Raw genomic sequence first — 24,182 nt, 5'->3', positions numbered from 1 at the left:
CCTAGGAGGCTCAGCGCAGCACACAGCCACCATCCCATACAACACTACACACAGGAATACCTTCATCATTACTGAACTGTTGTACTTTACTCTCGAACGACACTTGAGTGACTGATGCTCCTCACTTACAGTTACTGCGTTATATACTTTTGCTTAATTGATCTGTATGCGATAATGAGTTTTTGACCATCCACGGAAGAGTCTGTATCAACTGGCTGATCTTGATAAGAGTTAAACAGCTCGGTTGACCCCGACACGGTTTTGCACACGACACAAAATGCCTGATTGTTTTTCATTGTATTTTATAACCATCCCTTTCATCACGTTTGTTTTCGTGGGTCAAGTATATGCACGAAGACAGAATAGAAACGTGTTATCCCAAAGGGGATATAAAGTATACTTACGTATTCAAATTAAGTTGTACAATCAGTTAATTATATTTTGTCCACAATCATTTGGTGTGGTATGAAATTCCTGATGTATTTACGAAAAAATATGCTGCAGAACATACTTTCCAAACTACTTTTATGAACTTCGGTATTCCAAAATTAGCTCTTAATAATTTTAGTCTGTTTGTCGTTGTGTGTCTTTATGATATCAGCATTTTTAATAATTTCTAAATAAGTTTACGTAAAAAATAAATGTGATTGTGTTTTATAGTTTAGAGTACTGCACGCTGCAGACTGTTTCCTTTTTTAGAAAAATTGAATTTTCAAGCCTTTGATTCAAGGTCTTGAGTATGGTCTTAGTCCTCGGTATACTATTAAAAACATGTGCGTATGCAAGATATTTGTTGGAATAATTTGGGTATCTTAAACATAGTTGTACTTTGTATTGTATTTTTGACGCAAGATTCCGTGAAATTACAAACCCAAATATGTTCTACATTGTCTCTAAATAGTATAAAATATAGTCGCCATCCGCGTCTGTCTGTGTATGCGCTTAGTTCTTATAAACTACGCAACTTTGATAGAGTTTTCGTTTTTTTCTTTCAGGAGGATTAAATAGGAAAAGTAGAGAAGACTCATAGTTTTGTAATAAATATATTTTGGGAGCTTTCATTGCTAACGCTGGCTAAACTTTATGAGATACATCATAATAATGTACTAAGAAATTTTATATCTTAAAGGCCTACAGAAAAATCAGCTATGGTGTATGGTATACATATGTCCTAAGCATCGAGGGGTATGCGTCAGCTAGTTATTAATACTTCGTATCTATTTACCTTGTTAAATGTATGTGTCAGCTAGTTATTAATATTTCGTATCTATTTACCTTGTTAAATGGATACGAAATATTAATAACTAGCTGACGCATACATTTAACAAGGTAAATGGTTATTAATATTTCGTATCTATTTACCTTGTTAAATAGATACTGCATATTAATAACTAGCTGACGCATACCCCTAAGCATCAAGGGGTATGAGACAGCTAGTTATTAATATTTTGTATCTATTTACCTTGTTAAACTTTGCATCTATTTTATACCCTTCGGGTATTCAAACATGTTTCCAAAATATACAATTTCATTATGATGCTATTAAATTTGAAAATAAAACTAACCAAAACATTTGTGAGAAGACGTTGAACAAATTTCGGTCTAATTTTCAAGTCTTTAGCATCACGTTTAAAATAATTTTCGAAGAATTTACATCAATATTTTTCAAGAATTTACACATTTTAATACAGGTTTCTACTTATATTGAAATGAGAATGTCAATTAAAATGCATTATATTTAATTTCCGCAAACCGAAATACTTCGGTACTTTTCATTATTAACTAACCCAATATCTTTGGTATAACTACAACAAGATCATTTTTATAGTGCCAATTGTGTGAGCTGCATAAAAAAATTTACCCTAAATGCTCCCGAAAAATTCAAAATAAGTTTATGAAAAAAACATGGTACTCAGCAAAGTTTGCAAATTTAAATTATATTTATTTATAAGTGACAACAATGTTCATAATCCCTTTGTCTAATAAAATGCGTTTTGAGTAGTAGTAAGTAGTAATACAGTTTACACGATAAAACCATCGGTAAGCGACATTAAAAAATATATATTTATAAGCAACCGGTCGGTGGCTGAGATGGCATCGCATCTGGGTCCCACCTAGGCGTAGTGTGTTCAATTCCTTGGCTGGTAAGTCTTCCATCAATAAACAAGCAACATTTTTTGCATACTGTGATGGTAGTAGGAGATTTTCAAATTTTATTAGGTTATTCGTAACTTGGGAATGTTCGTCTTTATACTCACCGTCTGAATTTTACCAAAAAATATATTGTTACATCCAAAATCGCCTTTCTTTAGAAATTTTATTAATTTTCTACTCTGTCTGTTACAGATCTGTTTTTATTGTAAAATAGTAATTGTAAAAATTACGGGATATTATAAATGTAGGATTGGTTTATTTTTTGTGTCCTATAGCGCATTTACGAGATTTTTGGCATTGCATATACACTGCATAAATGGTACAATTATAACGTCTTAGGCTTTATTACCTGTAATTGTTATAAATAAATGTACAAATTATATATATAAATAAATAAAAAAATAAATAAATATTATTTTTGTAGAATAATTGTCTTTGAAAAAAATACACTGCCGGAAAACATTAAAAATAATTATTCAGAATTGAATTTGACAAAAATTAAAAAAAAAGATAACTATTATTTGAAAAAAAAACTGTACCTAATTTATCGATTAGGAGACACGATTTAAAACTTATCAATTCCATTTTTTAAAAGATTATCTGTTTCAATTGACAGTTAAACAATTAACAACATGAATAATTTTAGTACCCATTACGCAGAATATATCAGATATCTACGCAGGTGTATTCACGTCTCGCAACCATCACCGACATCTGATATCAGTATATTAAATAAGTATTCTAATTATCATATTTTCATTTTGAAATTAACAATAAAAATAAACAAATAAAATATGATATAAATTCGTTCGTCACTTTATTTTCAATTACAATAACAGTGTAAAAAACAACAGCAGTCAGTCAAATGAATTGAAACAAATATTTTAAATACTACAGGAAACAGGACTATGTTTAATTCGGTTTAATCAGTCATCAGCAGAAGTTATCCTCCTTCAGAAAAAATTAGCTCTGCGCAGCTTGGCGGGCGCCACTCTCTGTGGTGCAATCTGGATTCTCTGGAGAGCGGAGGCGGGAATTATGACGTAGGAAGCTGTTCGCAGGCGTGCTGATCTCAGGCGACCGTTCTGATCTACAGCCAAAGTCTCTGCTTCAGGGTTATCTGCTAGGGGCTCCTCAGCTGCAGGCTCATCAGCTGGAGCAGCTGGACCGTACTCTGAAGCTGGGGGTCCATATTCATTAGCTGGGGGGCCATACTCTGCAACAGGAGCCTCAGTTTGTTCAGTGGGCAGTTCCAGAGTCTCGCCTTCTGGCTGCCAGCCGCTAGGAGGGTAGGGTCCGTTAGCAGGGGCTGGCGCTGGGTCTGCTACGGGAGCAACCTCCTGGCGGGAGAGCACCCTGGACCTCAGCCTGCTGGACCTGAACCTGGGGGGCTCAGCGCAACACACCACCACCAGCCCACACAACACTACACACAGGAATACCTTCATATTTGATGAAATGCTTTACTTATCTCTGCTACGAAACTTAAGTGACTGATGCTCTTAGCTTATTGCAAGTTCGTTTTATACCTTGCCGAATTACTTTGTAATTTATAATGTGTTTTTGTCCATCCACGGAATAGTGTGTATTAACTGGCTGATCGCTCGATAAGAGTTCATTAGCTCTGCCGACCCTGACACACATTTGCGATATGCATACCTAAACAAATATATGCTTGACGAAAAGTAATTTTTACTGTTTGGTTTTTAAGACATCCCTTGCATCATCTTCGGGTACCACGTATTACGGCAAAGGAACGAATCAACTGCAAGCGGCGTTTCGCGCCATTTGTGGTTGCATCGTTTCTTTTCCATAAGTCAAGTTTCAGTTCGGCAGTTCGGCTCGCGGATGTATACGTAGCATTAGATGTCTAGATTGCAGTAAAGCTAACCTAAATGTAATAGATAAAACAAAAACGGAAGAAAATAATCTGATCTCTTAGTACATATTTTTTTTCTTTTAATTTACGTTAATATTGTATCTTTGACATCTGAAGAAAATGAAATGAAATATAAATATACGAGTAAAAGAGAAATATAATATTTTCATAGTCCTTCTTACTAGATACTGTGATGGTCAACTTCATGGTTTGCGTAGGATTTTTTTATCGAATTATATGGTCAACTTCATGATTTGTGTGGAATATTTTTAGTAACTTCTATGAAGATGTTTTTAAAATACTTATTTGGAACGAGCTATCGGTATCTATTTTTCCTCCTTCATATAATCCGAGCCTCTCCAAGACCCGCATTAATAAATCCCCTTCTACAGCCTCTACCTTAAGCCGCTTGACAACGATGCCCATCCGGGTGGCGACATAGTTCACTGCCTTTACACTGTACGGACAGGGGCGTACTTGTGAGAGTCTCATGAAAAAAAACAAATTACCCCATTGTGCATTTGGGACACGTTGCTGTTATCAGTCGACGTTGAAAAATAAACAGACATTTCATTTGATGTGCAAATACGTGCCGAGGTTAACCGAGCTATTGAACTCTTATCAAGCTACCAGTCAGTTTATATACACTAATCCTTCGATGGTCAAAAACACATTAAATTTACCGCATTAATTGAACATAAGTATAAAACGACCCTTATCTAAGCTAAGAGCATCAGTCACTCAATTGTCGTTAGGGAGTAAAGTACAGCGATTCAATAAAGATGAAGGTATTCTTGTGTGTAGTGTTATGCGGTCTGGTGGCTGTGTGCTGCGCTGAGCCCCCTAGGTTCAGGTCCAGCAGGCTGAGGTCCGGGGTGCTCTCCCGCCAGGAAGTGGTCCCCACTGCAGACTCTGCACCGGCCCCATCAGGTGGACCCTACCCTCCGAGCGGCTGGCAGCCCGAGGGAGAGACCTTGGAACTGCCCACGGAACAGACTGAGGCTCCTGTTGCAGAGTATGGCCCCTCAGCCAATGAATATGGACCCCCAGCTTTAGAGTATGGTCCTGCCGCTCCAGCCGATGAGCCTGCAGCTGAGGAGCCCCTAGCAGATAACCCTGAAGCTGAGACTGTGGCTGTAGATCAGAACGGTCGCCTGAGATCAGCTCGTCTGAGATCAGCTTCCTATGTCATCATTCCCGCTTCCGCTCTTCAAAGAATTCAGATTGCTCCACAGAAAGTGGCACCTGCGAAACTGCGCAGGGCTAGATTCTTGTAAATTTAAAGTTCTACTTATGGCTTACTAAACCCACAAATTGCTCTTGTATATTTTGGAAGGGTTTGTTTTAATTCATTTGACTGATTGGTATTTTTTACATTTGTTAATGATAAAATAAAGTTAAAACGACATAATTTTTTTTATTATTTATGCATTGATTTTCTAGATTTATAATAAAAATTGGAACAGTATCATAAAAAATAACAAATAGGAGCAGAAAAAATCTTATAAAATTTAAAACTGTTTGCGATAGTTAAAACAGACAAACAAAATGTTTTTATAAAGTTACTTGAATTTCCATTTGATGTTGAACCATTTATAGATGCTTAGAATTAAAAAAAGCACTCTTAACACTTTTGTTAAATTAACTAAATCCATCAACCCGTCCAAATACAGTAAGATGTTAAAATATCCTAGTACCCACAGCAAAGTGCAGGAATTTTATCTAAAATAAATCATATAAGGAATAGGTTTGGTGATGTTTTAACTCAATGCGGTATTTTCTTTGTTTATTAAAAAGCGTTCGATAATGCATCTTACTTTCTCAAAAAACATATCGTAGCCTGGATAAAAAATCAAGATATTCACTTTAATCAAAAGATAATAATTCCAAACCAAACATAACCAAAATATAATAAGCAAAATTAAATATTATACACGTTCTTCAAGAATTATCCAAAATAACTCACATATAAATGTGTGTTTACATGTTTCAATATATATCTGTGAAAAAAAAAAAACAAAAAAATTGACTTTCTACTACAACACTTAAATACCTGTCACATTTAATCACAAACACGTTAACACCTCAGCACAGGTTCTTCTAGTGAGGTGTTCACGTAACATACAATATCACCCACACACAGTTTTACCTATATCAACCATGTTCTTTATTTTTTATACCATTTTCTGTACTTTTTTCTCTGTACTACAATATAAACCACTGTAATCATTTGTAAAATGTGTATTCAAGACTAGACATAAATAAATAAATACCGAAGATTTTATCAAGAAAGTACGTTTGTTAAATGTTGCAATTCATAGTACTTACAAATATAATATTCTTAAAAAGACGATACTTGATTACTAAGATTTAAAATTACAAGAAGAGTGATTTGACAAAATTCAAGGAATGAAAGACATAATGCTTTAGGTGTAAGGTCCCTTGCTGGTCTCTGGAGGTTTGGAGTCTGGCGTAAATCCACCTCTTTTGAAAACTTCTTTCGTCTTCCAAACAAGAGGTTTTTCGCACAGGAGTTTGTAGGTTACTCGAATAATAACACTAGTATTATATTACTTTTATATTGACAAATTGCTTATAAATGGTTCAGATGAACATGCAATAAAGGTGAGATAATTTTAAATGCTGGCTATAGGGCCTTTTGATATAGAATTCGAGAATTTTATAAAGAAGAATTGATAATATTTTACCATGATTTGACACTTTTCTCTTCGTAAAAGCAAAGAAAAAATGATAAATAGAAAATTTTGATGTACAGACTCTGACACAGACGTGAAATTATAAGTAAAAGAGTCCATAGACGGAAATAAAGCAAAATGATTTTAAGTATTAAATGACAGGTAAGAAATAATAAATGAAAATTTTGCAAATAGAACGACACAACACTCAACATTAGGTACTAAAAAAATCTAACAGAGGCAATGCAATTGACAAAGGAATTACAAAAGTAGAGAGCATGTAGTGGAAACAACGTCCCAGAGATGTTTGCTTGGTAAAATCACGTACGGCTGAACAAATAATGAGTGGTTTTTAAAGGAATCCAAGGACGAATTAATCGTACTTAAAGAGAGTAGGAGAGAGACCCTTAACCCTTTCACACCGAATTAAAAATGGCAGCGGTAAAACATATTTTTGATGCTTGCTAACACTATGATTTTTTTTGATTGGTTTAGTTTTGTCGTGTCTTTTTTTATGGTAAGAACATTAGGTTTTAGATGAATATGACAAATACGTAACATTAAATAATTTTGTGTACATAATTTTTGATTTTATTCCTACACAGTACGGGTACTTTTACATATTAAACAGTAAAACTATATCTTTAGAAAAAGTTACACCATGCTGAAACCAGGTTTAAAATAAATCTAAAAATGGGTATCCACATTGTTTTCAGTAATATTATGCATACATATGTTTTTAATAATCCACCAAGACCATACTCAATAATAAGACTATTGAATTCGTGAATCAAAACTTACGTAACTTAAGAATGATAATTTAATAGGTGTTCTTGTGTCCAAACATTTCCAGGAAAGGAAACAGACAGCGACGCGCGTTTATTAAAACACATGACACATGTGACATGACATATGTTTCATAAATATTTCTTTAGGAATTTAATTTTAAAAAAACCTCAAAACTTGGTTCACGGTTCCGTTTCTATACAGTTCGGAACAAATTTTTGAATACCGATTTCATTTAAAAATATCATAAACCAAGTAATGTGCCCCATTTATTAGTTAATGTGAATACTGTCAAGTCCCAACTGCTCCAACCCGTCTGGAGCCATGGCATACGCCATCGGGGTATGTTGTGAGGCTGAAGGTAGTGTGTAGGCAAAAGAGGAAGTTGGGGTAGTACCTGACCGTTTCTTATCTAATCACCAATCACCGCTATAACCTTTTCAATTCTGAATGGTGGTCTTACACCGATGCGATACTAAAAGTATCTACCACTCTGGAACATGCCACAAATATGACACATATCATTTTAAAATTTAAAAAATGTAAAATAACACAAAAACCAAATTATTTAATTATTTGAACCTTTACCAACGAGATCCCTAACACTTCAGATAAATAAGGCAGTTCATACCACACCACTGATTGTGACCTTAGTGAGTTAACTGACCTTACAACTTATTTGAATACATACGTACTCTTTATACCCATTAAGGACAACACATTTCTGTTCTGTCTTTGTGCATGTACTTGACGCGCGAAAGCAAATGTGATGGAAGGGATGGTTAAAATAATGAATAACCAAAAGCTATTTAGATTCGTACGCAAAAAAATGTCAGGGTCAGCCGATGTATTGAACTCATATCGAGATTAAGTTGATATGGACTGTTCCGTGGATGGTCAAAAACTCACTATCGCACACTGATCGATTATCAAAGTATAAAATGAACTTGCTTGAAATGAAGAGCATCAGTCAGTCAAGTGTCGTTGGAGAGTAGCAGTTCAATAAAGATGAAGGTATTCATGTGTGTAGTATTGTGTGGGCTAGTGGCTGTGTGCTGCGCCGAGCCACCCAGGTTCAGGTCCAGCAGGCTGAGGTCCAAGGTGCTATCTCGACAGGAGGTGGCCACTGCAGCAGACCCAGCGCCGGCCCCTACTAACGGACCATACCCTCCAAGCGGCTGGCAGCCCGAAGGCGAGACTCTGGAACTGCCCACTGAACAAACTGAGGCTCCTGTCGCAGAATATGGCCCCCCTACCAATGAATATGGTCCGCCAGCTTCAGAGTACGGTCCAGCCGCTCCAGTTGATGAGCCTGTAGCTGGTGAGCTTGCAGCGGATAATCCTGAGGCAGAGACTGTGTCTGTGGATCAAAACGGTCGACTTAGATCAGCTAGATTGAGGTCTGCTTCATACGTTATAATTCCCGCCTCCGCTCTCCAGAGAATTCAGATTGCACCACAGAGAGTGGCACCAGCCAAGCTGCGTAGGGCTGGATTCTTCTAAACTTTCAGAACTTCCGCTGATGAAACAATTTAAACATTTTTTTTCATTCGTCAGACTGAATTTTTGCCAGCATTTGTTACAATTTTTGATGTTTTTTGATATTGCAAATAAATTTACAAATAAAATAAAAACGTTTACTTTTGTTATACTTGACTGAACAACGATGATCTCAAAAATTCTCACAACAATACTAACACAAATCATATAGGGTTCACAAATTATACAGGGGATTCCGCTCATGTTGGTATTATTACAAATTTGTCGCCCCATTACGCACGGCTTCTAACAAACGAGCTGTTGTTGGACAGGGTTCATAGATTCAATATTTAGTCATTATTGTTCTCCATGTCCCCAAGTCGTTGCGTAAAACCACTCTCACGTTTTATAGTAAAAATAATTTACAAAATTACTAAAAAGCACTCTAGAAAGACTAATCATTGAAAAATGTGTAAAATAAAATCTAGAACTTATACTTTTCCATCACAAAACAACTCATTTCAATAATGTACGTTCATATTTTTCGCTCTACAAATTCAATGGACCTCTGAGCTGGAGTCAATTTTCTCTGAACCGCTCTGCCTCGAAGGTTATTACGAACTTTAGAAGAAAAACGAGCCTATCAATAATACCCATTGACACTCGATGAAAAAAGTGGTTCATTTTAACAAATTGCTCATGGTTATATGGTTGAAATGAAAGAAAATTCATTATGTTACAACAGAGGCATGGGGTGAGGTTTGTCTAGGTCATAGTGGCTGTTTACCTACCAGCTGCGTGGCGGGCTTGATCGGGGGAGGCTAGTTGAGAAAAACCCTTCGATATCTCCAACTAGACTCTCATTACTCTCAAGCCCATGCCTTGCACCGAAGTGGGAGGGATGAATTCATACGTCATTTCTGGACACAAAGACCACGATATTCCTAAGAACTTATTATATTTTTTTCCTTCCAGGACTTCCTTTCCTTCCTTCACTTAAAAAGATCCTCCACTCAGTATCCCCAAATATGACATAGGCCCTCAAAAAGATTATTGTCTCCTAAGTGAAGTTAATGTAAAGCCGTAAAAAACAAAGTTATTCACAACAATGCATCTATTTTTAAGTGTATTTTAAAAACAAAAAAGCTGAAAGGTATGACCGACATTAAGTAAGGTCACCCGATTTCAGAGAAATGCGTGTATATCCGCGTGGGTGTACGTGATTGCCACCAAAAGTAGATAGAATGCATTGTCATCGAGTATATATACTGAGATTCAGCTCGATCGAATGTTGGGAAGAGGGTTAATTTCCAAGATTCATTTATTCCTGAAAATAAAAGTGAAATTGAAATAAATTTATTAAAAAAGCATGCTTGTAATTTTTATAATCAATTTTTGTGATTTTGTCTATTCGGTTTGATTAGAAAAAAAGATTTAATTTAATTAACATTTTTTTGTTACAGAATTTCTTAGAGGTCTTTGTTTAATGTTTACTATGTTTGCTTAAAAGACACGGCCTAATGAAGTAACCAGCAAGTATAAATTTAATTAATAAGCGATGTTAATTATGAAACGCTGAGAGCAATTCAAATGTTTCTTAGCAACCCCTTTTGCGAAATGTGGAACTGGTTTTCTTTTGTATCTTATCCACTAGGTGTACTTTCAATAAATATAATATCCATGTATTATATATTTAAACCTTCTGGAAGAAATTCTCTAAATGATAGTGAAAACTCTCTCAATTCCGTTGCATAGTTTAGAAGAATAAAGCCAAACAGGCAGACGCGGATAGTGACTTTGTTTTATACTATTTAGAGATGCCACTGTATTGTCACGATTGCTAAAAGTTATCAGGAAAGGGCCTGTGATCCCGTTTTTAGTTCATTATGATCTGGGAAGTTCCAGAATGTTCTCGAACGTTTGAGAATATTCCGGAACATTCCAGAATGCTTTCAGGATGTTTTGGAATGTTGTGGAATGCTCTTGACGTTCGAATGTTCTGGACTGTTCATGAAATTTCTAGAGGGCGAAATTTCAAGCCCTTATATCTTCAAAAACACGCCCTTCAGGTAAAAACGGAAACCTTCTTCATGGATAGGGGATAGATGGCTACCACACCATACAAATCCCTTGTTCGTACCAGTCCTCGTTTTTGAGTTTTATTGGCACACACATTGTACACTTTCTTTCTAAGTCTTTTTTTTTTTTTTAATATTTTGAACTCAAACTGATGCGACACGGTAAATAATCGTTTACACCTACCTCCATCATAAAACAGTCACAGTATGGATTGTCGCTTGTACCTGGATTGCATGCAGTTGGCAACACTTTCACCGAAATCGAAGATGTGTTCAACTGCACGTAATATAGTGACAAGAAGGCTATAATAACATACCTTAGTAATGATTACAATTAAGGTCAGCATAATACTTTTCTTCTGCGTTGGTTTTATACATTTCGAATTTGAAGAAAATTATACTTTTGATTTCTGTAGCACAGAATTATTATGTACGTGTTTATAAAATCCCATATGGGCGTACAATATACATATACCTATAAATAAATAAATAAAATCAGTATCCACCTTCGTTATAAAAATTGTTAGAATAAAAATAGGTTGACATTGTACTACTTAGCGATATGACGCGGTGTATCTATTGTGATATCACAATACGTAGGTACCTATATGCAAAATGTAATTGTTCTATATTGTTACTACCAAAAACCCGTCCTTATACAGATATAAACATGGACGTGGGGTAACGAGGTTATTAGCAAGTACTAGACAATTAAATTATAAAATGTAAATAGTAGATTGAAGACATCGATGTTTGTAAACTAGAGAGATCTTGTGTTAAGTATAATATTAGATTATTTTATCATATGTTATCACTTATCCTTGGTGCAGGGGGCATCCTTACACCATAGATAGTTGTTAATTACACTCAAACCACTGTTATACAATTGCTTTCTAAACTATTTTAATTTATTTATGAAAAATTCTAATTTCTATCGTGTAATAATCATATAATTCGTATATTTATTTTTGTGCTGTCATCGCCAACGAGTCTATCTGTCGAGTTTCAGTTCGATCGGATGTCGTGAAGTTAAAATAAACTTCCAAAATTTGCGTTCATTCAATCATTCATTAAAACAATAATGTAGAATCATGTAACAATAATGTAATGTTTAAATCAAATATTCTTAGATATTTATGAAGGGAGGAAAAAAGTACGGGTGAAAGGATACAAACAGACAATTAAATGTGATCATAGAATTGACTAAGTTAGGTCGTTCAAGGAAAACAAAGCACGATCAAATATGGCGTTCCAAATTCTTGTGCGATTGATAACTTAGATTAAATATGGCGTTCCAAATTCTTGTGCGATTGATAACTTAGATTAAATATGGCGTTCCAAATTCTTGTGTGATTGATATCTTAGATTAAATATGGCGTTCCAAATTCTTGTGAGATTGATAACCTAGATTAAATATGGCGTTACAAATTCTTGTGTGATTGATAACTTAGATTAAATATGGCGTTCCAAATTCTTGTGAGATTGGTAACTTCGATTAAATATGGCGTTCCAAATTCTTGTGTGATTGATTACTTAGATTAAATATGGCGTTCCAAATTCTTGTGAGATTGATAACTTAGATTAAATATGGCGTTCCGAATTCTGGCGTAATTCATAACTTAGATTAAAACTTATGATAGTTGTTAAAATTAAGTAAAGACCCAAACCAGATGTTGATCATGAGTTTTGTTGTTATTCAAACAGTTTGTATTTTTAAGGACAGATGGCACTTTGTCATTTTTCTCCCTCCAACAGGATGAAATTAATAAAACGCCTAGTAACGCCATGATCATCTTCTTCTGCATCTTTACTTCTCAAGAAACAACATCTCAGTCCGTTTTAGAATAAACTTTAAGAAAGCCACAATAGTAGAAATATGAATTTCCGAACTAGTTGTGGTCAGTTTGAAAAAAAAAGCTTTGGATGGACAAATTTTAAACTTTAACAAAGTATTTTCAATCATTTAGTCGAATGTGTTTTAAAGGCATTGAAATCATTTTCTGGGGCCACGCTTTGTTAACTGTGTTTCTGACATTGACCAAAATAATTATTTTAGTCACATTTAAAAAACTGCTTTGCAAACATACACCTACCTAATTTTTTCGTCGAAATAAAACATTGAGGTAGGTGTCTGACTATTTCAACGGCCATCTTATACGTGTCAGGGTTTAGTGAAGCCATTGAACTTTTATCTAAGGATCGGACTGTTGACACGCACCAATCTATTGATGGTCAAAAAACATTGGCCTGCACTGATGAACAAAACAATGTATAAAATAAGATTGTAGCTAACTAAGGATATCAGTCACTTAAGTGTCGTAGCAAAGTAAAGTAAAGCAGTTCGGCAAATATGAAGATATTCTTTTGTGTGGTGTTGTGTGGGCTGGTGGCTGTGTGCTGCGCTGAGCCCCCCAGGTTCAGGTCCAGCAGGCTGAGGTCCAGGGTGCTCTCCCGTCAGGAGGTGGCCCCCGCTGCAGACCCTGCGCCAGCTCCAGCTAGTGGCCCCTACCCCCCTAGCGGCTGGAAGCCAGAGGGGGAGACTCTGGAACTGCCCACGGAACAGACCACACCTGTAGCAGAATATGGACCTCCAGCTAATGAATATGGACCCCCAGCTTCAGAGTATGGTCCAGCCGCGCCTGCGGATGAGCCTGCAGCTGATGAACCTGCAGCTGATGAAGCTATAGCTGATGAACCAGCAGCTCAGGATCCCGAAGCAGATACTGTTGTATTGGACCAGAGATCCGGGTCTTACGTCATCATTCCTGCTTCAGCTTTGCAGAGAATTCGCATTGCTCCGCGGAGAGTGGCACCCGCCAAGCTGCGCAGAGCTAGGTTCTAGATCTTATCTTCCTGCAGATCTCTTTATTGCTTACTTTAACACTGATTTTTTTCGTGTGTGTATAATTGGATAATGATATTACCTTTTTGTACAAAATCGACAATCTTACTCATTTTAAAATAAATTATTGGTACGATTTAATGAAATTGACTTTTAATTCTCAACTAGCGAAGACCCGTGAAAAAACCCGGAAATTTAAAAAAAAACCTTTTTTAAAAATAAAAGTAGAAAAAAAAATTCACGGCCGAGAATCGAACATGATCAAGAGCTTGGAAGACTACAATGCTGACCATTAGTCCACGAACTATTGAACTACGGCATATACATACTTTATTATAATATATACTGAAAATGTTATGATTTTTGTGATTTAGAATTTCATGTCATATATAAACAACCGAAATCATATTTACATATGAAATTATATTTAATCAGTGAAAATATAAACATAAACATAAGCGACTCTAAAACGAAAAATTTAAACTAAAAATAAGAAAAAGATTCGTTCGTATCTAGGAATTGAACACAGGACCTCAGGCTTGTCAGGGCTTTGCTCTATCACTGAGCTAATCATAATTTATATGTATCATACTTCAACTGCCAACATCATTAAAGCATTTTTTTATGTTATATCTGTGTATGATTGCGAAATTATATTGTTTACCAAATTGTACTTGCCAAAAGAGTTTTTCTTCAGTTTCCCATACTTACCTATATCGACAGCCAGCGTGCCTTATTCATATTTGCAAAGAAATAAAAAAAAAATGTTATGATTTTGCCACGGGTAACTACAAGGTGGTTGGAATAGCAAACCCGTGTCGTCTGTCAATACGTCAATCAGTTTCGTACTCATATAAGATTTGTGGATGTGCGAAATTTTTACATAAGCTCCGGTGGAAATTGACATTTTCAATAATAGCATAAAGGTTAAAAATGCTTTATTTAAGAAAAGAGCTTAATTAGAAATAAAATCTTCGCGGTTCGACTAACTGAGAAAAATATTGAATTCGAACGGAAGACATAAAATAGAACAAACTCTGTTGAAAATATGTCATCCCGAACAAATTAGATATTGAGCGGTAGCAAGTTTTCTAAAAAGTGAGGGCTTTAAATTACTTCAGGAGTTGACAGAAGAGATGAAAAAAGATGTCCAAGACGTACGCATCCCTTATTTATCATTTTATTTAATACTTTTATTTTACTATGTTGTCTAGTAACTCATTTTTTTATATTTGATTGATCATGTCGAAAGCTGAAATAGATAAAAATAAAACATTATAAATTGATATATAGGTTGTGCACATTATCTTATTGATCCATTACAAAAAGCCCAAAAAACGATAATACGTGCTACCAACAAGCGACTGACAAGATACTCCTCCACTCGACTCTTCACTGAATACAATGTCTTAAACATACGGCAACTCCACATACAATTTACTCTAATGCATTTTTTGTACAAATATAAGAAAAAAACCCTCGTACACAACAATTACCCCACCAAAACAATAACCAACCGACACTACAACGTACCTACACTACTCGTACCACGTCAGCTCGAAGACATTTCATGTACCTAGCTCCCAAAATATTTAACCTTCTCCCTGAAAACTTAAAAACCGAAACCCAACCCCATAAATTTAAAAAACTAATATCAAAATGGATAAGTTCACTTGGAGACCACAATATATAAAAATTGGTACATAAATTAAATTATATTATAATTTTATCAACTAATTATCAATTATTATTAATATTTAATACTATTTTTATTTTTAAACTTCCGATTTAGTTGTCCGGGTTAAGTCTTCCCCAAAGGAAAAACTTAACCCTTCCACTCACTTTTCCACAAATGATCAGCTAGTCAATCAACACTATGTAAGTGCATTATATAAGTAAAATAAATACAAAACAATACAAGTACAACAACACGTCAAATCACCAGATATCAAATGGGAAAAAAAATTCACCGTCTCCAGATATTTTCATATCAGAGGGTTCGGCTCGGTAGAACTTCTAACAGGGCCTATAAATCCTACTGATCCCTCAACATAAATATTTAAAAAATCTTTTGTTATCCTACATGTATTCAAAATGACCGACTTTTGCATCTTTATATATAAATTTTTTGATAGATCTAATACGCCTAAATTTTTAATTAGAGAGCTAGGTATAATGCCAGTAGCCGAAATAACGAATGGTAATATTTTTATAGTCTGAGAATGCCAAATTCTTTTTATTTCATTTCCTAAATCTGTGTATTTTCTTATTTTTTCACTAACAGATTTTTGAATATTACAGGAATTTGGAATAGCAACATCAATGATATAAGTTATTTTTTTAATTTTGTCATGTAAAACTACAAAAAATAACTAATTTAACTACTATAAATACATTTAGAAACCATGATTTTAATATTAGTAATGCAATTAATTTTGTAAAATTGAATAACTTTTAATTTAATTTAATTTGTATAGTTTTATTACTTACTTATTATTTAATTTAATTGTATAATCTAACTAACTTATATTTTAATCTAATTTGCATAACTTTATAATTAACTTATTCTATAAATCCAATCTGTAAACGTCACCCGCCATAACACAGGGACATCCCTAGCATGGCGGATGAATTATCACAAATATGTATAAATGTTCAGCAAGTTAATAAAATAAATAAATAAATGATATCATTTTTTGTATTCCGTAGATACTGCAACAACGGTTTCTGACTGTTCTGAAATAATGTTAATAAAAATGTGAAAACCAGTCGTAAAATAATTAAACAAGTTAATTCTGAGACCCAAAGTCGAAGACTCGGGGTGGATTTTTTATTCCTGGAAAAGGCTTTTCATGGTTAATTTGGTACCAGTTACCTCAGGGAAACCTAATAAGCCAGAAAAAGGTTCCGATAGAACACTACCACAGCACAACCTTGTTTTACTGACCCTTGTCGCACCGATGTCGAAGAGAGGTGAACTTTTTCCGGACTCCCATATCATGTATAAATGTATCTACTATTATTTTTAATAATAAACTGATGATGTTTATAAGACAAGGTTTTTATGCACAGCACAAAGGATAAAAATTATTATAAGCATTCATTATACTATTATTCTTCGACTACCATAATACGAACATGTGTCTAGTGTGTTTGTCGAAAAGCATGTAAAAAACCTGTAAACAAATATATTTTTATAAATAAAGAAAAAAAAAATATTCGCTTGAAATATCCATACAAATTGAAAATGTTTCCCGAGTAAAAATAAATGTCGCCGACGGGAATTGAACCTACGCCCTCTGATGTCCGGTCAGGTGCTCTGGACCACTGAGCTACGTCGGCGTAAGCGGGAGATATTTACAATTTGTATATATATTTCAAGCGAGCAAATTAAATGTATCTACGATGCTCTGCCAGATGTATAGATGTACGAGCATGTTTAGAAAAAAAACATTTTTCTGGTAACGAAATTTTAAGAACCTTGTATCTAGTATCATCTAATAAATATACACTTTGATCATAATGCTCATAAATATAATCTATTTGAAAAATGATGCTTAATGTGTATTAATTATTTTTGGCATTTAAATATACAAATATGTTTCTTCATAAAAACTATATGATTTTTTAAAAGAAATATTTAATACTGCTCAGTATTTTTTATGATAACACGTAACTATTTATTGTTATCAAGTAAAAATTTCTAAACTCCATCTCAATTGTAGATTTTTCATTTACTTACGAGTATTTAATAATATTATAATTTACAAATATAATAGATTCGATTATCTTTGGTAAATTAAAATTTTTACAGGAATTTAAAATATTTAACAGTTTATTTATAAACAAGTTGTGCAATGTAATTATTATTATTTAACTGTTTGATAGTGTATTAGGCTTATAAAAGACAAACGCCTTCAGAAGGCCAAACATCTGTCTCGCGTAACAATAATTACACAGCAGAACTTGTTTATAAATGAACTGTTTTTACTCAATTGAATAATAATATTGTTGAATATATAAATTAAAACACTTAAATAAAACTTGTAAGTATTCAAAATGATATTTCTTCAAGGGCACTTAACAAAGCTTAAAACTAGAGTCTTACTAAGAAAATGATACTTCTTCAAGGGCGCTTTAAACAAAGCTTAAAAGCACTTTAAAATTACAGTTAAATATAAAATTAGGCATCCGAAATCGCTATTAACGGATGTCAAAGCATACGAAATGGATGCCATGGTATATGAAATGGATGCCATGGTATATGAAATGGATGTCAATGCATATGGAATGGATATCACGGCATATTTAATGGATGTCACGGCATATGGAATGGATGTCACGGCATATGTAATGGATGTCACGGCATATGAAATGGTTTAAATTTTGATCTAAACATTCGAGGGCGGATAAATAGAAAGTAATCTATAATAGGGCGCAAATCGAGGTAGGATTTGGGGAATCAAAATGTAAATTTGATATTTAAGCCGCATCTCATAATACAGTTCCATTCTAAAAATGATGTTTCGAACAACATTATTTAAATTATAGTAGCTTAAAACATAAACTGTGAAAATACGTGTATTATTTTCTAGTAGAGTCTTAAATATGAAAACGCCTATAAGTTTAACGTGGCTCCCTTTTAAATAAACTTAATTTGTATTGTGGTCAAAAGGGTGCGTTTTTTGACCTATTCACTGACCTTCTGTAGCCTCGTCATGCTGAAGGACCCTCTGAGGAAGCCTTTATTAATGGAAAATGACTGGTTGATCTACCTACTTTAGAATGATCAATAATTCATTTCAAGCGAAGCCAGAAACCAAGGTACGCTGAACCCATAAAAATACAAATCACAGAAGCTCGAAGTTTCGGAGTTGAATAAAATATTGAATAGAACACAGCCATTGTGATATTATTATTATTATTACAACCGCCATCTTTATTAATACGGGCCGTGTTGTAGAAAATGAACTGACAGTTAAAGAGACCTGTTTTCAGACTTTTACACTGGGTTGGTATATATAGTAATATGGTAAGTATAAGTTAATGGCAGGGATAGCGAAACCCTGCAAAACCCAGTGCAAAAGTCCGAAAACGGGTCTCTTTAACTGTCAGTTTATTTTCTACAACACGGCCTGTATTAATAAAGGTGGCAGTGTTATTACCTAAATGCTTTGGAAAAGTTATTTGTCATAAAAAATTACGAGTTTCGAAAACTTTTTAGAGTACCTACGTTCCGAAAACTTCCTTGAAAAACTTTTGAGTAATATCGAAAAAGTTAAACAGATTTTCAATCATAGAAAATTAAACAGTATTTTGCATTTTGGTAACCCATTTTGACAACGGATTATTCGAAATTCACATATACCTATAGGATGTCCAGCGGTAAATTGCGCCGACTTCGGGAGATGATTATAGAAGATGATGATAGAAGTAAAAAAGATTTGAAACATTTTTCGAAATTTCAAAGTCTTATCATGTTTAGTTTCCTGTACAAAAAAAATCACTTTTTACCTAAAAAATACCTTGAAACGTTGAAATTTCGAAAAAAGTTATTGATGTTTTTTTACTTGCACCATCATGTAGAATCAGCTCCCGAAGTTAGTGCACTTTAGCCCCGGACACCCTGTATATTTGAAAAGTTGTAAAAGTGTATATTCAATAATATACTCATTATTTTGTAAGTTTCCTTTCCAAAAGATGTACCGGAATCTTTTATAAGAAGAAACATTTATCGGTTCGTCTCTTGCTCCTGCAAAAGTAATTGCAGCCCCCTATGAAAATCCTGTTTTGAATACACAACATTTCGAAAGAGGACCATTTTATAAACCATCAAGGTAGAGGACGAATTATTTGCCCTGCCATCTAATTCGTGTCAGGGTTAGTAGAGATACTGAACTCCTATCAAACGATCCAACAATTAACACGCACCAAAACATTGATGGTCAGAAACACATTAAAAACAACACTGATCAATTAAGACAAGTATAAATGAAGCTTGCTCAAATCTAAAAGCATCAGTCACTTGAGTGTCGTTCCTGAGTAAAGTAAAACAGTTCAGCAAAGATGAAGGTATTCCTGTGCGTAGTGTTGTGTGGGCTGGTGGCAATATGCTGCGCTGAGCCTCCGAGGTTCAGGTCCAGCAGGCTGAGGTCTAGGGTGCTCTCCCGTCAGGAGGTGGCCCCAGCTGCAGACCCTCCGCCCCCTCCAGCTGATGGACCATACCTTTAGTGGATGGAAGCCAGAGGGAGAGACCCTGGAACTGCCGACGGAACAGACTGAGGCTCCTGCAGCAGAATATGGACCTCCCACTAATGAATATGGACCTCCGGATTCTCAGTATTTGCCAGCCGCTCCAGCTGATGAGCCTACAGCTGAGGAACCCCTAGCAGATAATCCTGAAGCAGAGACTGTGGTTGTAGATCAAAACGGTCGCTTGAGATCAGCACGCCTGAGATCACCTTCCTACGTCATTATCCCCGCTTCCGCTCTCCAGAGAATCCAGATTGCTCCACAGAGAGTTGCACCCGCCAAACTTCGCAGAGTTCCTAGATTCTAGTTTTGTTCTGCAAGACTGATTGTTTTTTTCAGCTGATGTTTTTAGGTCTTTTATTTTTACCTTTTATACGAGAACCTGTATTTATTTTAAACATAAAATAAAAAATAAATCGAACTCTATCCAAGTTTTCTCTCCCACTTAGTAATTACATGTCTCATTTGCCTGTTCACTCAGTTGTCGTCTTTTTAATTTTTTTTTCACAAAAATCAAAACTCATTTTCTTTTCCTTCAACTTTTACACTTTGAGACGATGGCAAACAACACTCGTGAAAGTAAAAGGCAAAACAACTTGTCGAAGTTAATTTTAAAAATATGTTTGTTAACCCGATTTGCGTTTTTCAAGATTACATAGGGAGTTAATTTTATGAAAAATGAAATATTCAGCTCTGCTCATATACAATTTATTTTATTTATGCATAAATATAATTTACGAACGCTTATAACAAAGGAGAATCATACTAACATAGGTATTTACAAAGAGATTCATCCTAAATAACAGTGGAACTTTGAAATCAAAAGATAGGCAACTTGTGATGATGAATCATTAATACTTTACAAAGAAAAACCATTAATAATAATAAAATAAAATATCTGAAGCTCCATTACAATATAGAGTCTAAGGACAGTTTTAAGTTGTTTTAGAGGATTTGAACAATTCTTCAAATTTCAAAGCTAATTTTCAAGTTCTGTGAAAGTTATTTTGATGTTCTGTTATTATTTCAGTTCTGTCAAGTAACTGGCCTCTAATGATATAATAACAGAATGTGAATAGGACATTCACAGAAGTCGCAGATGAACGTTGAAATTTGAAGATATGTTCAAATTCTATGAAACAACCCATCCTAACTTACTACTGCAAGCACTTTTGATGGACTATTCACAGAATCACAAATAAAAACACTATCACTGAATGATTGAAAATTTAGTTTAGAACAAGTATTTCCTAATTATCTTTTGCTAAGACTGGGAAAAAGTTTCAGTGAAACAAAATAAGAAAACGAAAAAGTAACACTTATAAATAAGGTAACAAGTATGTAGGTAAACGTTTCCCGGAAATTTTCAATCCTAACTATGAATAAGACTTTAAAATTATTGTATGGTAAAAAGCTTTTCTAATATAGATGGAAGTATTGCGAAGTGTACACGAACGGTGCTCCTGACGGAGACTGTATTTGTCCAAAGTATTGAAATCCTTGGGGAACAACTTGAGCTTGTGGAGCCACTACCAACTTCTGGTACTGGAGCTGATTTTGCGGGAAGAGAAATATCACGGGTGCAACTTGTGTTTTATCTGCAGCTGGGACAACTGGCGTGTCTTGCGCAACTTGTTTTTGATTTGGTTCCTTTTGGGTCAACTTTGCATTCTGGTCACTGCCACTTCCATCTTCGTCGACATTTTCTGTTTCTGGTTCAGCTTGTGGGGGTGGAATGGGCGTGGTAGGTGCTCCATACGTTGGGGAAGGTGTTCCATAATTCTGACTTGGAGAACTGCCTTCTTGTCTTGGTGGAAGGGTAAAAGCTGGTCCTGAAGGCCTCCATCCTGATGGGGGGTAGGGTCCGGACTGTGATGCAGGGTAAGGTCCTGACTGTGCTGCAGGATATGGGCCTCCTTGATTTGGTGCTGCTTCTTGTCTTGAGAATACTCTGTTTCTTTGTCTGTTATGATACCCGGGAAGTTCGGCCGAAACCATTGTACCTACCATCAAGCAAACTAAAGCAATTCCCTTCATTTTGATCTGTTGATTTGCTCGATAAGATCTGACTGATGGTTTTCCGAGTGTGTGTAGTGTTTTTATAGCAGTCCAAATATTTGGTACCACGTGATCAATATGAAAGCATACCGGAGCACCCCTTCCTAACCTATGGCTCATCGCTTACAAAATTTCGGGTATGGTTTAGTATCTTCTTTCCATCGATATTCCTCAGGTGATAAGGCCGGCCTGACATTGGCCCGGTGTTGGGTCATTGGAAGCGATCAGCATACTAAGTGCCCGGGACTTGGGTTGCCGAGGACGGCAATTTTGATTTACATTCATGCCGTGGAATTACGCTTCATTGTTTTGCAAATGGCGCTAAAATTTATTGAATCATTACTACGTAAATATTAACCCAGATTAAATTTAACTGAGGCTTTAGAACACCGTTTTGTGAGGCCGTTATATAAAAGTCAATATTATTTATAGGAAAACAATTTAAGGTTCATCTCAAAACGCCTCATAATATGCGTAGCAAGTGCATTTATTTTATGTTGAAAAGGAAAATAATATGAATGATTATTTATAATTTTTTTTATTAAACGTATTCTCCAGAAGTTTCTATTGTTTCATAATAGTCCGTTAAAAGGACACAGTTCCATGATAACTCATCAAAATGACAATTCAACACACCTTTAAAATGTGATGTAAAGTCATCAAAAGCGATGAAACAAAAAGTAGGTTAAATAGTTACAACTAGTTTAAATGTAACCTATTTATTCTAGTTTTTGTTTAATCACTTTTCATTACTTTATAACATTTTTTATAGGTGTGTTAAATTATCATTATGATGAGTTATCCAGTCACCTGTTATCATTGTCTCACTGTAAACAGAAACCTCATGATCTTTTGTTTTGTTTTTTAGTGGCCTTCTACCACGAAGAGACAAGCCCACATAAGTATTTTGTGAGCTCGTTATTTTGAACAAAGTAGGCTTATATTGAATTTCTTTCATGAGCACCTAAACAATGTAATTTTTTCTGTTAGAAATCTAAGAATAAAAAAAAATCTTCCAAATCGGTACTAATATCTGCATAGGGTATCTGGGATTAAAATCGGGAGGTGGTTGAAGTAAAAAAATAAAAATATTTGTTTTCGAAATTCTATACTATTTCCATACAAAAATATTTCTTCATAGAAGAGTATTATTTTTTCCATATAAATTATTAAACTTTTTTACCTAAAAACTACCTTAAGGCGAAATCACTATTTTGATTAATATTTATAACGTATTGGTGTATATTAAGATAACCAAAAAATATGCTTTAGTTAAATTGAAGGTTTTCCTATCGCTTCGCTTGAGTAGATACAAATAAAAAAATAAATTACTCAATAAAAAATATAAATGCAAACTACTACAAAAATATTTTTTCAATAGAAATGTATGAACGCATGAAGGAAACAACTTTTAAATAATACAGTTTTATTGCTAAGATTGTCTGTGACAGTTTCACTTGATTAACTTTTTTGCTTTCTTATAAAATTATTTACAAAATAAGTAAAAACCAGTTTTTTTGCTTGAAATCGAACGTTTCTAGACTCCGTTTTCCAAGCGATTTTAATGTCTATTATAATATTCGGTGTCGCTAATTTAAGAATTGTAGCAGTCTGTCATTGCTTTATTCGGCTGTAGCTTATTTGAGAATGGTAGCAGTCTGTCATTGCTTTATTCGGGTGTAGCTAATTTGAGAATGGTAGGGTACCTAACTATACCCGAATAAAGCAATGACAGATTAAAATATATGCACTAAAACATACATATGTAATATCATGATTTTTGAGTAAGGTTTTGATCAAATGTATACTCTTAATTCATGCAATAATCATATTCATTAGTTTTTTTAGTTACAGTGCAGTCCAGCCCTGACGAATGTGAAAAATTATATTATATATATATAGGGCGACGTATATATATATATATATATATATATATCGGGGCTATCCCCGTAAACTAT

At 34.6% G+C, this 24,182-nt stretch overlaps 2 protein-coding genes across 2 annotated transcripts in view; both read left to right on the top strand.

The window, feature by feature from the left end:
- The window catches only part of LOC149420025 (uncharacterized), a 624,492-nt gene that overhangs the window by 330,387 nt on the left and 269,923 nt on the right, over nt 1–24,182 (top strand). The gene's annotated exons all lie outside the window — the stretch shown is intronic.
- Nucleotides 13,397–13,920, top strand: LOC149420029 (uncharacterized). The gene has a single exon (XM_089637141.1). It carries the CDS (start codon nt 13,423–13,425, stop codon nt 13,912–13,914), a length of 492 nt encoding a protein of 163 aa, XP_089493267.1. The 5' UTR covers nt 13,397–13,422; the 3' UTR covers nt 13,915–13,920.

This window comes from Hesperophylax consimilis, chromosome 11 (genome assembly GCF_061612785.1).
Source record: "Hesperophylax consimilis isolate HC1 chromosome 11, BYU_Hcon_1.0, whole genome shotgun sequence".
In the NCBI taxonomy this organism is placed as follows: Eukaryota; Metazoa; Arthropoda; class Insecta; order Trichoptera; family Limnephilidae; genus Hesperophylax; species Hesperophylax consimilis.
This window is presented reverse-complemented; position numbering and strand designations above follow the sequence as displayed.